The sequence below is a fragment of the Taudactylus pleione genome, unplaced genomic scaffold, assembly GCF_031769625.1.
Source record: "Taudactylus pleione unplaced genomic scaffold, aTauple2 ptg000016l, whole genome shotgun sequence".
NCBI lineage: Eukaryota > Metazoa > Chordata > Amphibia > Anura > Myobatrachidae > Taudactylus > Taudactylus pleione.
In genome coordinates, this window is record NW_028284418.1 from 30,577,501 (window position 1) to 30,589,576 (window position 12,076).

General features: G+C 45.8%; 1 protein-coding gene across 2 annotated transcripts in view; it reads right to left on the reverse strand.

Annotated features, from left to right (window-relative positions):
• The window catches only part of SYNPO2L (synaptopodin 2 like), a 135,649-nt gene that overhangs the window by 51,217 nt on the left and 72,356 nt on the right, over positions 1-12,076 (reverse strand). For both annotated transcript variants that reach the window (XM_088475473.1, XM_088475470.1), the window contains exon 2: positions 8,733-8,884. In XM_088475473.1, coding sequence (XP_088331599.1) covers positions 8,733-8,782 — 50 coding nt within the window. In that variant the 5' untranslated portion in view covers positions 8,783-8,884. The remainder of the gene's footprint in view (positions 1-8,732; positions 8,885-12,076) is intronic.

Genomic DNA, 12,076 nt, shown 5'->3' on the forward strand with positions numbered 1-12,076 from the left:
AAACACATTAAAAAAATAGTTTTTTATTTTTTGGAACACTTTGAGAGTTACACCACCCTTTAACAGACAGACGCACGCTTGTCGCTGCTGCTTTAAGGATGCAGGTGCGGCTACAGCCCACACATTTCACAAAGACCGAAAAAAAAAGAACAATATTTTAATTGTTTGTGTAGAACACTTTGAGGGTGTCACCACCCTTTAACAGACAGACGCACGCTTGTCGCTGCTGCTTTAAGGATGCAGGTGCGGCTACAGCCCACACAATTCACAAAGACAGAAAAAAGAACAATATTTTAATTGTTTGTGTAGCCACTTTGAGGGTGTCACCACCCTTTAACAGACAGACGCACGCTTGTCGCTGCTGCTTTAAGGATGCAGGTGTGGCTACAGCCCACACATTTCACAAAGACCAAAAAAAAAAGAACAATATTTTAATTGTTTGTGTAGCACACTTTGAGGGTGTCACCACCCTTTAACAGACAGACGCATGCTTGTCGCTGCTGCTTTGAGGATGCAAGTGTGGCTACATCGCACACAAGTCACAAACACATTAAAAAAATAGTTTTTTATTTTTTGGAACACTTTGAGAGTTACACCACCCTTTAACAGACAGACGCACGCTTGTCGCTGCTGCTTTAAGGATGCAGGTGAGGCTACAGCCCACACATTTCACAAAGACCGAAAAAAAGAACAATATTTTAATTGTTTGTGTAGAACACTTTGAGGGTGTCACCACCCTTTAACAGACAGACGCACGCTTGTCGCTGCTGCTTTGAGGATGCAGGTGGAATCTAGACGGGATTTGGAACCGAGGACACACTACCTCCATCAATTGTCTAAATCCCACTGCACTAATGTCGGATACCGGACGCACGTCTAACACCAACATAGCAGTCAAGGCCTCAGTTATACGTTTTGCTTCAGGATGACTGCTGTCGTACTTCATCCTCATCGCTAGGGACTGTTGGAGGGTCAATTGTTTAGTAAAAGTAGTGATGTTCCTACTTCCTCTCTGGGATGATGAACAACTCCCAGCAGCAGCAACAGCACTAGGAGGAAGAGGTTCTTGATCTTTCCCTATTTTATTTTTATCGGAGAAAGTTTGGTCCTCCATTTATGTTATATTGATATATATACGTGCGGCTAAAGCGCACACAAACACAGAAAATATTATTTTACTTTTGCTGGAGAGTAGTGCACTTTGTGGGTTACACCACCCTTTAAGAAATGAGCCAGCCGGCTCTTTACTTATGGGACACAGGCGCACGCTTGGCGCTGCTCCTTTGTTGATGCACGTGCAGCCACAGTGCACACAATTCACAAACACAGAAAATATTTTTTTTTTTGGTTTGGACTGGAGTGTACTTTCGGGGGTTACAGCACCCTTAACGGTCAAGCCAGCCGGCCCTTTACTTATGACACAGGCGCACGCTTGGCACTACTTTGTTGATGCACGTGCGGCTACTGCGCACACAATTCACAAACACAGAAAATCATTTTTTTTTAGGTTTGGACTGGAGTGTACTTTCGGGGGTTACAGCACCCTTTAACGGTCAAGCCAGCCGGCCCTTTACTTATGACACAGGCGCACACTTGGCACTACTTTGTTGATGCACGTGCGGCTACTGCGCACACAATTCACAAACACAGAAAATAATTTTTTTTTTGGTTTGGACTGGAGTGTACTTTCGGGGGTTACAGCACCCTTAACGGTCAAGCCAGCCGGCCCTTTACTTATGACACAGGCGCACGCTTGGCACTACTTTGTTGATGCACGTGCGGCTACTGCGCACACAATTCACAAACACAGAAAATATTTTTTTTTTAGGTTTGGACTGGAGTGTACTTTCGGGGGTTACAGCACCCTTAACGGTCAAGCCAGCCGGCCCTTTACTTATGACACAGGCGCACGCTTGGCACTACTTTGTTGATGCACGTGCGGCTACTGCGCACACAATTCACAAACACAGAAAATAATTTTTTTTTTGGTTTGGACTGGAGTGTACTTTCGGGGGTTACAGCACCCTTAACGGTCAAGCCAGCCGGCCCTTTACTTATGACACAGGCGCACGCTTGGCACTACTTTGTTGATGCACGTGCGGCTACTGCGCACACAATTCACAAACACAGAAAATAATTTTTTTTTAGGTTTGGACTGGAGTGTACTTTCGGGGGTTACAGCACCCTTAACGGTCAAGCCAGCTGGCCCTTTACTTATGACACAGGCGCACGCTTGGCACTACTTTGTTGATGCACGTGCGGCTACTGCGCACACAATTCACAAACACAGAAAATAATTTTTTTTTTGGTTTGGACTGGAATGTACTTTCGGGGGTTACAGCACCCTTAACGGTCAAGCCAGCCGGCCCTTTACTTATGACACAGGCGCACGCTTGGCACTACTTTGTTGATGCACGTGCGGCTACTGCGCACACAATTCACAAACACAGAAAATAATTTTTTTTTTGGTTTGGACTGGAGTGTACTTTCGGGGGTTACAGCACCCTTAACGGTCAAGCCAGCCGGCCCTTTACTTATGACACAGGCGCACGCTTGGCACTACTTTGTTGATGCACGTGCGGCTACTGCGCACACAATTCACAAACACAGAAAATAATTTTTTTTTTGGTTTGGACTGGAGTGTACTTTCGGGGGTTACAGCACCCTTAACGGTCAAGCCAGCCGGCCCTTTACTTATGACACAGGCGCACGCTTGGCACTACTTTGTTGATGCACGTGCGGCTACTGCGCACACAATTCACAAACACAGAAAATAATTTTTTTTTGGTTTGGACTGGAGTGTACTTTCAGGGGTTACAGCACCCTTTAACGGTCAAGCCAGCCGGCCCTTTACTTATGACACAGGCGCACGCTTGGCACTACTTTGTTGATGCACGTGCGGCTACTGCGCACACAATTCACAAACACAGAAAATAATTTTTTTTTGGTTTGGACTGGAGTGTACTTTCGGGGGTTACAGCACCCTTTAACGGTCAAGCCAGCCGGCCCTTTACTTATGACACAGGCGCACTCTTGGCACTACTTTGTTGATGCACGTGCGGCTACTGCGCACACAATTCACAAACACAGAAAATAATTTTTTTTTAGGTTTGGACTGGAGTGTACTTTCGGGGGTTACAGCACCCTTAACGGTCAAGCCAGCCGGCCCTTTACTTATGACACAGGCGCACGCTTGGCACTACTTTGTTGATGCACGTGCGGCTACTGCGCACACAATTCACAAACACAGAAAATAATTTTTTTTTGGTTTGGACTGGAGTGTACTTTCGGGGGTTACAGCACCCTTTAACGGTCAAGCCAGCCGGCCCTTTTCTTATGACACAGGCGCACGCTTGGCACTACTTTGTTGATGCACGTGCGGCTACTGCGCACACAATTCACAAACACAGAAAATAATTTTTTTTTAGGTTTGGACTGGAGTGTACTTTCGGGGGTTACAGCACCCTTAACGGTCAAGCCAGCCGGCCCTTTACTTATGACACAGGCGCACGCTTGGCACTACTTTGTTGATGCACGTGCGGCTACTGCGCACACAATTCACAAACACAGAAAATAATTTTTTTTTTGGTTTGGACTGGAGTGTACTTTCGGGGGTTACAGCACGCTTAACGGTCAAGCCAGCCGGCCCTTTACTTATGACACAGGCGCACGCTTGGCACTACTTTGTTGATGCACGTGCAGCTACTGCGCACACAATTCACAAACACAGAAAATAATTTTTTTTTTGGTTTGGACTGGAGTGTACTTTCGGGGGTTACAGCACCCTTAACGGTCAAGCCAGCCGGCCCTTTACTTATGACACAGGCGCACGTTTGGCACTACTTTGTTGATGCACGTGCGGCTACTGCGCACACAATTCACAAACACAGAAAATAATTTTTTTTTTGGTTTGGACTGGAGTGTACTTTCGGGGGTTACAGCACCCTTAACGGTCAAGCCAGCCGGCCCTTTACTTATGACACAGGCGCACGCTTGGCACTACTTTGTTGATGCACGTGCGGCTACTGCGCACACAATTCACAAACACAGAAAATAATTTTTTTTTGGTTTGGACTGGAGTGTACTTTCGGGGGTTACAGCACCCTTTAACGGTCAAGCCAGCCGGCCCTTTACTTATGACACAGGCGCACGCTTGGCACTACTTTGTTGATGCACGTGCGGCTACTGCGCACACAATTCACAAACACAGAAAATATATTATTTTTTTAGCACTTGGGGGGAGCACCCCTGATGGACAGAGCACCCCCTGGACAACACTACAGCACCCCTTTAGGACTGGGACACTGCACAGGACTTTGGAGTGGACACAGCCTCTATGGAGAACTGACTGCACAACACAGTCCAGCCAGCCCCTATGGACTTTGAAGTAGTGGACACAGCCCCTATTAACAACAGCAGCACAGCACAACACAGCCAGCCCCTATGGACTTTGAAGTAGTGGACAACAGCAGCACTACACTACACTACACTACACAGCACTAACTCCCACCCTCCCTCTTCACTGTCCACAGCCGAGTGAGAAAATGGCGCCGACGCGGGTACCTTATATAGGATCCAAAACCCGCGAGACTCGGAAGGCGGGATGATGACGTTTTGCCTCGATGTCAGATCCGAGTCAGGCGGGAAAAGTCGAGCCTGACTCGGATCGGACTCGGATCGGGGGGGCTCGGGGGGGTTCGGATTTCAGAAATCCGAACCCGCTCACCCCTAATATATATATATATATATATATGAGATCAGTATGATATGGTACTGTAAGAACCCTAACCTCCATCTCTTACCCCCTAACCCTGTGGTGCCTGACCCTCCCTCCCCATAGCGTAAACCTAACCCTCTCCGGGGGTGCCAATCCCCAATCTTCCCCCAGGGGTACCTAAACCTACCCCCCCCATCCTCGTTCGGGAGTCCGGCGTTGGCATTATGCCGGGCGGCGGGATTCCAGCGTCGGTATTTCGATGGCCGGCATCCTTTCTGCCGCCAATATAACTACATCCGTGTATAAACACTTAGATTGCTGGTGGGATTATCTGCTAGGGGGCACCAGTCAAAATTTTGCCTAGGGCACCAAATTGGCTAAGGCCGGCTCTGGCTGTCGATATTCTGGCTGCCCCTTCTCGGAGGGAGCAGCCAGATCAGCATAGCAGGGGGGCGTGGCCGGACAGTTTACCCAACACTTATGGGTGGAGCAGGCAATGGCCACAAGATTGCATAATTTTGGCCCCGCCCTGCTACACATTGCCGAGATTACCAGCATTGTGAAGCAGGGGCAGGGCCAAAATTACGCAATTCAGTGTGAATCGAGTCATCAGCCTCCCCCGCTGCAAGGGTTTCTCTTAAAACCATGGGGGGGGGGCGGAGGGGTTGGCGACCGCCGGGAGGCATGCCTGCCTTTCTGGAGGACCGGGAGCGGCACACGATTTTCACCCGAATTTAGGGGTTCCATGTCGAAACTGATAATTCCTTTCCAATCTAAACTAAAAAATATAAGCAAAGAAAAATAACGCTGAATAGTGTAATTTGAATAAATTGCTGTATTTATGCGTCAGAAAATATATTAAAGATGATGGAGCTGGCTTGTTTTATCAGATTGTCTTAAGCATTAAAATAGTAGCAAAATGAATAAAACTTTGCATAATAAAGTGTACAGCTTTAAAAATATGTTTGTATGATTTCATCAACTATTATGCATAATTAGGCAGAGAGGACTGCTTCTGTTTTTTACATCTGCTTGAGAGATGATGTACTTATATTTCCCTACACACATGGACGTCGGAACAGGGGGGAGGCAAAGGGGCGGCTCACCCACCCCCAAAAAAAACATTAGTAATAGACTGCACAGCCCCAGCACCGCATGGAGGAGGAAGTGTATTGCCCCTGCCTACACACCCTATACAGTATAGCTAAAATATATCTTACATCAAGTCATAGCTTTATACATAAGGGTAACCTGTCACCTGTGAATAATGATTAGGACAGCACAAATACCTCACTGTCTGCATTACCAGAGATGTTTATGCAGCTATCGGCTTGCAGTGACAAAGCACTGGTTCCACTCAGCTGTTTACAACATTAATGTTCAGCCGACATTACATGTGAGCTGTGAGAGAAGCCGTTAATGCCATGTGAAAATCAATAGTGCATCGCTGGGAGTGATGCTATTTCTCCTGAACAGGTGGGGAGAGAGTCCTTCATTCTAAGATTAAGGTGGGTGAGGGGAGCGCTATTTTCAGACATGTTAAGCTGTTGCCTTTGCTGCTATAATAAACTATTATGTCTCCTGCTTGTTCTCTAAGCAGCTGTATACTGCAGAAACAGGTCTCATTTCTGACGGTTAATGATTTCATGTAGTTTACAGTCTCTTTTATTGCATCTCATTTTCACAGTTGTCAACAAAAATTCTCTGAACATACTGTATTTCTAGTACTTATAATAATAATTATTATTATTATTACTACCAGTTATTTATATAGAGCACACATATTCCACTGTGTTTTACAGAGAATATTTGGCCAATCACATCAGCCCCTGCCCCAGTGGAGCTTACAGTCTATGGACCCGATTCAGAAAGGATCGCTACTGCTATTACGCACGCAATCGGCCGATTGTTGTGTTCTGTGCATGCGTATGCATCTCAGTGTGTGTGCGCGCACACACCACTGTGATCAGGACTGTGATCGCAGAGACTAGACCCATGGCAGAGTGATTGACAGGAAGTGACCGTTTGGGGATGGTGACGGTGGTGGTCGGCTAAATGCAGGCGCGCCAGTGCGCTTGAACATGCGTGCATAAATTAGCCACTGCAATGCCATAAGCAGCTTGGGCTGTCACTGCGTGCGATGAGGTTAGTAATTCCTGAGTAAGGTCAGACCTTGTGCAAGTGTGCGTGAGGCTGCGATGGTACTCAATGTTACTGATGGTTTCGCAGTCTTGCTAAGTATTACGGATGTGTGTAAGGTAAGGGGGGCATCCTTGTTAGACTGTGTATGGCACTGCGATTGCATACATTAGCATATCTTCGCAGTGAGACTGTGTGCATAATCACTATTGCGATCGCAATAGCGATCCTTGCTGAATCAGGCGCTATGTTCCCTACCACATGTACACACTCATACTCTCTAGGATTATTTTTTAGTTTTTTTGTTGTGAGCCAATGACCTCAGTGCTGTGAGGCAGTAATGCTAACCATTACACCATCCGTGCTGCCCAGTAATCAAAGCACAGGACGTCTAGGTCACTTCTTTGTGATCAATTGATTCATACAGTCACAAATGTCATGTCATACTTACTGACATACTGGCAGCCCCCTCCGGGAGTCCTTACCGGCCTTGTAAAGCAGGGATCGGGGCTACGATGAAGTGATTCCGCACGCAGGCTCAGCAGCCATTCCGGGCGACTTGCGTACTCTTGCTGGGGGCCAGGAGCGGCTTCCGATTTTTGGGATGCTCCCAGCAGTCCCGGGAGAGTAGGCAAGTATGTGTCAATTTCATCATCCAACTGCATTCTCCATTGAAATCTGATCTACTGCACGACAATCAGAAAATCAGTCTGGGAGCCTAATGCCTGTATAGCACAGCTTGGCAGCAAGAGCACCTTCTAATCCTCCCATCTCTGAATCTCCAAAAATAAAAGTTCTTTGCAGTTCCCTAAAACCATCTGGAACTGTCTAGTTAGTGGAAACATAGTTAGGCTTTGGGCCCCATTTAACAATGAGACATAGTGCCTGACTTAGAGATGAACGCAATGGCGATTACGGATGCAGATCGAGCGACTGTTTGCCAGTGCACATGCGATTAAGACGCAGTGCACAGTGTTTGCAAAGTGATTACAGATCCATAGAGGATCCACTCGCAAAGTGAAAGACAGGTAGTCAGCGTTTAGGGGTGGTAACGGGGCGTGCTCAGAAAAACGCAGGCGTGTCTCACCATTTGAATGCCATTACATGGGCATGTATAAAGTAGCCCTTGCGATCTCCTAGACAGCATGAGAATCTTCTACGAGGCTACGCGTTTCTGAGTGGGAAGGACCCACACCTTCCTCAGGAGCATGTGCAAGGAAGGTGTTTGTCCTTTCCACACAGAAACGCGTAGGACCTTGTGTGTATCTTTGGGACTGCTTACACCATTGCTTCTGGACCAGTTATACAAGTGCATGAAACAGCAGCCTGTTGCTGGCAGAAGTAAACTGCCAGCGACAGAACATAGGATGCCACCGAGCAGGGGAGTGTTACTGGTCCTCGCTGGAGGGTAAGTAATGTTGAATGCCAGTGTCTTATTAGTTAGTATCACTGCGATACTAAACAAAATATGCTGCTGGTATTAAAGTAAGTTGTTAAATGGGACTTGTGTACCTCCTCTTTAGACCACTAGAGGTATTGCTGCTGCTGTTTATAAGCAACAAGTGCACTCCAGGTATCTGTACTGGGTTATATGGAGAGGTTTACACATTCTGTAGAGCACTGGTTCTCAACCTCAACACTCACGATTTCCCAACAGGTCATGTTTTGAGGATTTCTATCTGTGGAAACAGGTGGGATATTTACTGACCCTGCAAAATAGATTAACTCGTCTGTGCATGATTAAATAAATACATAAAACACTGCCTGTTGGCGTTACTTGAGGACTGCTCTAGAGGACAGACTGCTTATGCAAATTTCTAAATTGGAAAACAACACAAAGGCAGGAGGGAAAGAATTAATATGGTGGAGCTTTTACCTCTTGACACGAATGTGGAGAGTGCCACCAGATGAGTCAATCATCAGCATTGCCTCTGCATGTGATAGCCCAGCACACGGTTTCCCATTGATGGAGATCAGCTCATCATTTTCCCGCAGCCCACCTCGGCATGCTTTGCTGCGCTTACGTACCTGCAAGTGACATATGTACAAACAAATGGTTTATTGGTGGAACACAGCAGAAATCGAAAACTTTGCCAAACATGATCCTATGTAGACATTGCATATTGTTTAATCATGAAATACATAATCATTCATACACAGCAAATGGTTTATATATATATATATATATATATACTGTAAAATATATATTAGTTTCCATATATATCAAGTTCATACAATCAGTTGCAAAATTAATTTTGCCTTAATTACATAGATTATCTGCCATTGTGCTTCTTTGTATTTAGATTTACGCTCATCACTGATCCTATTGCCATAGAAGTGCATTAATCCTATATGAGAGTTGGAAATCTCTGGTTGTTTTTTTCTTTCAATGTAAAATTTCATGAATGTATTAAAGCAATCAATATGTAATTAAGTCACGCTGGCCGCTGCTCTTCACTACAAGGGTGTTTTGGGCAGAGGGAAGAGTTTCGGGGACAGCCTAGTGCTTCAGATCATTTTATAGGGATATGGCCTCACCCCTTTTAAATCAAACTACTTGGAGGTGTTCACGCCCCTTTCCCAAATCCAAAGATTGGAATGTTGTGGCATAGTTATTCTATTGCAGCAGATTTTCATGAATTGATACATGTATTTCAATAATGGAGACCAAAAGGTAGACTAAAGAGTTGTAATAGTAAATAGTATAACATTGTAAGATATATGGAACAGGCCTACTCCTATGTTTTATAGAATGTTACTGCAGTGGTGGCTTATAATAGGGATAGCGCGCGTCCAAAGCAACAACAGGTCCACGGCTCCAGCCCCATCCCTCCCTATGTGGTAAGTGTTTTCAGGGACTCCAGGCTATAGATCCACTTTACCGCCAGGCAATCACAATCAGCCTGTGTGGAAAAATGCTTCTGATTGGCTTCTGGTGACTATTTTCATCAGTATTGCCACTACTGCTCCTATCTCCACTCATGTCGGGATTCAGGCGCCGGTCTTCTGCCTGCGGTTCTGGATTCCGGCACCAGGATTTTGGCAGCCAGCATCCCGGCTGTAGGTATATTAACTACATCCCCGCCTATAACTTCTTCTTAATTTTATATTTGAATTTCAAAGTGGGTTGCTCTATTCACATTTAAAGCCATTAATACTTAGCCATGCAGTGACAGAACTTACATGGAGGGGGCAGGAGCCACATGTAGTAAAATAATCCATGTAATAATAATAGCCACCACCAGGCATGTACTGTGTAGAGCTGGCTCAGTGAGGATGGGTTTAGCAGTGCCACTCCTAGGTACAGACTTATTATGATAGAGCTAAATCTAGCTCTGATAAGCCCATTATAGGCTGCTTCTAAGAGCAGCCTGTTTCCCTTGTGCCAGAGAACTGTCTTCTATGTGTAACACAGTGTCAAACTCCCAGGCCTATGAAATGGAGACGGTTATAAACTGTAAACAAGATAAATTAATGATCATATCAGGTTTAAAAATCAAAACCCACAGTGGTCAGATTGTGATGGTTACAGCAGTTTTTCTCAGACTTCTTACATTGGGCCTCACAAATGTATTGTCAGTAAAAAGCAGAGACCAGCTATTCCAAATAGTATTGCATTCAGATAGAAGTGCATGTACATGACCAGTATTACAATGGATACAGAGTGTAAAAAAGAAAGTAGGATTATCTTGGCACATGTTTTCAGTTTAACACATTATAGTCAGACTCCTGAATTTATTCAAATGAAAACTTGGGCTTTAAAGACACATAAATATATCCCGTTATATATTTACTTTTAACTGTATATAGCCCTTCCCCATTATATTTTGTACCTTTACTATTTCCAATTATTTTATACTATAGGGATTCTGACCAAGGCCAGATTAACAATAGAGCGGATGGGACTACAGCTCCAAGCATCCAGATGAAAATATGCCCATCATCATGACAGCATGATGATGACCAGCTACCCCACTGGACACACAAAAATCTCACTATTCTATGCAGAATTGATCTAAGAAGGTTTAGGTGTATGAACCATTCTTCTGTAACAAAAGGGAGCAGAGCAGTCACGATTATAGCGAAGCAAGTCACACAAAAAATCTTGCACCATGCTGCTGTACAGGAGCTGGCCAGGGTGCTGAAACAGCAAGAGAGCTTATGAAATAGGGTCAATCAGAGATAGCAATGTGCCCTGTTGCTTATCAGCAGTCTAGAGAGGGGAGGGAGTCAGGGGCTCTCACTTTCACATCTGAGGCAGACAGAGTGAGAGACAGCCTTCAACGAGCCCATGAAGATGCCGTGATGAAGACAGTAGCCAGAAGGGAGCCAGGAGAGGCATAACAATCATGAATGTTATAAAAATAAACACCATTAGAACACCATCGAATGATTTCCATCCGATGGTGGCAAACATTGGACTACCACCATCAAATGGTAAAAACACTAGCATCGGAAAAAAAACCTTTGATGGTTAGTAACCATTAGATTCCGATGTCCATCCCTACGCTGAACCTGCAGGTGGACTTCGGCTACCACTCCTCCACTGTGAAGTGCTCCCTCTCCAGCGTGATGTTCCCACTCAGCCACACACACTCGGTGAACAGGACACACCTCCCATGGAAGTGTTCGCTGGTCTCGGACAGGTACACAATTACGAGGAAGCTCAACAGGAAGCCCAGGAAATACAGGGTACATTGCGCAAAGAGGACATTCCTCATCACCATGTTCGGCAGCTGGGGAGGGGTGTGCATGGAGGCTGCGGAAATAGGCACGGGTGCCCCAGCCCCGGGGATATGCTGCTGATAATGCTTATGGTAGCTGCAATACAAATCTCTCATCCATGATCCTCCTGCCCACATCCCAGTGGCCGGGCACCAGTCAGCTGTATGGCAGCAGCAGGGTGTGTTGTGGTGACACTGGTGAGGTGCAGGGGACTGGAGTGAGAAGCAGGGGTCTGTGGTGAGATGCAAGGGGCTGTGATGAAATATAGGATGCTGTGGTGAAATGCAGGGGGCAAGAGTGAGAAGCAGGGGGCTGTAGTGAGATGCAGGGTGCTGTGGTGAGAAGCAGGGGACTGTGGTGACATGACGTAGGTTATTATGAGATGCAGGGGACTGTGGCGAGATGAAATTGCTCTAATTTTAATTAGCTACTTTAGTGTACTTAAGGAGACATTGGGGCTGATAGTGTAGGGAGTCTACACTGACCACATTTCAG